This window comes from Sipha flava, unplaced genomic scaffold (genome assembly GCF_003268045.1).
Source record: "Sipha flava isolate LNK unplaced genomic scaffold, YSA_version1 333_pilon_pilon, whole genome shotgun sequence".
Lineage (NCBI taxonomy): Eukaryota > Metazoa > Arthropoda > Insecta > Hemiptera > Aphididae > Sipha > Sipha flava.
The window spans coordinates 358,820-359,642 of record NW_020273024.1 but is presented as its reverse complement, the minus strand read 5'-3'; the positions used below and the strand labels follow the sequence as shown (position 1 = coordinate 359,642).

Sequence of the window (823 nt, the reverse complement as noted above, 5' to 3'; positions counted from 1 at the left end):
AATTGTAATTTCTTTAGTGACGTGTTCTATTTTAGAATCTTTTATTGGGTCTTCACTTATGGATTCTTCCTTACTTAATGTCTTTGACGATTGTGTATCTTTTACAGCTGAATGTACAGTCTCTTGTTCATGAAATATAGAACTCAATCTACTTGCCTTTGTGGTCTTTTCGGTTTCAGAGTCATTAATTGGTTCTTCATTCATAGACTCTGCTTTACTGGATACTTGAGACTCATTTTTATCGGTTACAATGAAATGTGCATTTTCTTGTTCTTGACAAACGGAACTCGATCTACTTGATTTTATGATTTTTTCGGTTCCAAAATCTTTAATGGAATCTTCACATATTGATCCTGTCTTACTGGATGTAAAATTATTTTTATCGGTTGAAATGGGATGAGCATTTCCTTGTTCTTGACAGATAGAACTCGATCTACTTGTTTTTTCATGATGTTTCGAATTCATTTCTATTTCAGAATCCTTTATTTGTTCTTCACATATGGATCCCGCTTTACTGAAAGTCTTAGACTCTAATTGATCCATTCCACTTAGTTGTTCATTTACTTGTTCTTGACCAACAGAACTCGATCTACTTGATACTGTACAGTCTTTTGTGATGGTTTTGGTTTCAGAATCTCTTAGTTGTTCATCACATACTGATCCCGCCTTACTTGATGTCTTATTTTCATCCTTATTGGCAATATCTGAAATTGTAATTTCTCTAGTGGTCTGTTCCACAGTTGTATCTTTTACTTCTTCCTCGCATATGGGCCCTGCTTTATTTGAGGGTTTTGACTCATTTTTATTTCCATCAACTGAATGT

General features: G+C 34.0%; 1 protein-coding gene across 1 annotated transcript in view; it reads right to left on the bottom strand.

Moving 5' to 3' along the window:
• The window catches only part of LOC112687158 (microtubule-associated protein futsch), a 22,402-nt gene that overhangs the window by 4,701 nt on the left and 16,878 nt on the right, over positions 1–823 (bottom strand). The window contains exon 6 of the mRNA XM_025559734.1: positions 1–823. This exon is cut by the window's left edge and continues 2,668 nt beyond it; it is cut by the window's right edge and continues 3,398 nt beyond it. Coding sequence (XP_025415519.1) covers positions 1–823 — 823 coding nt within the window.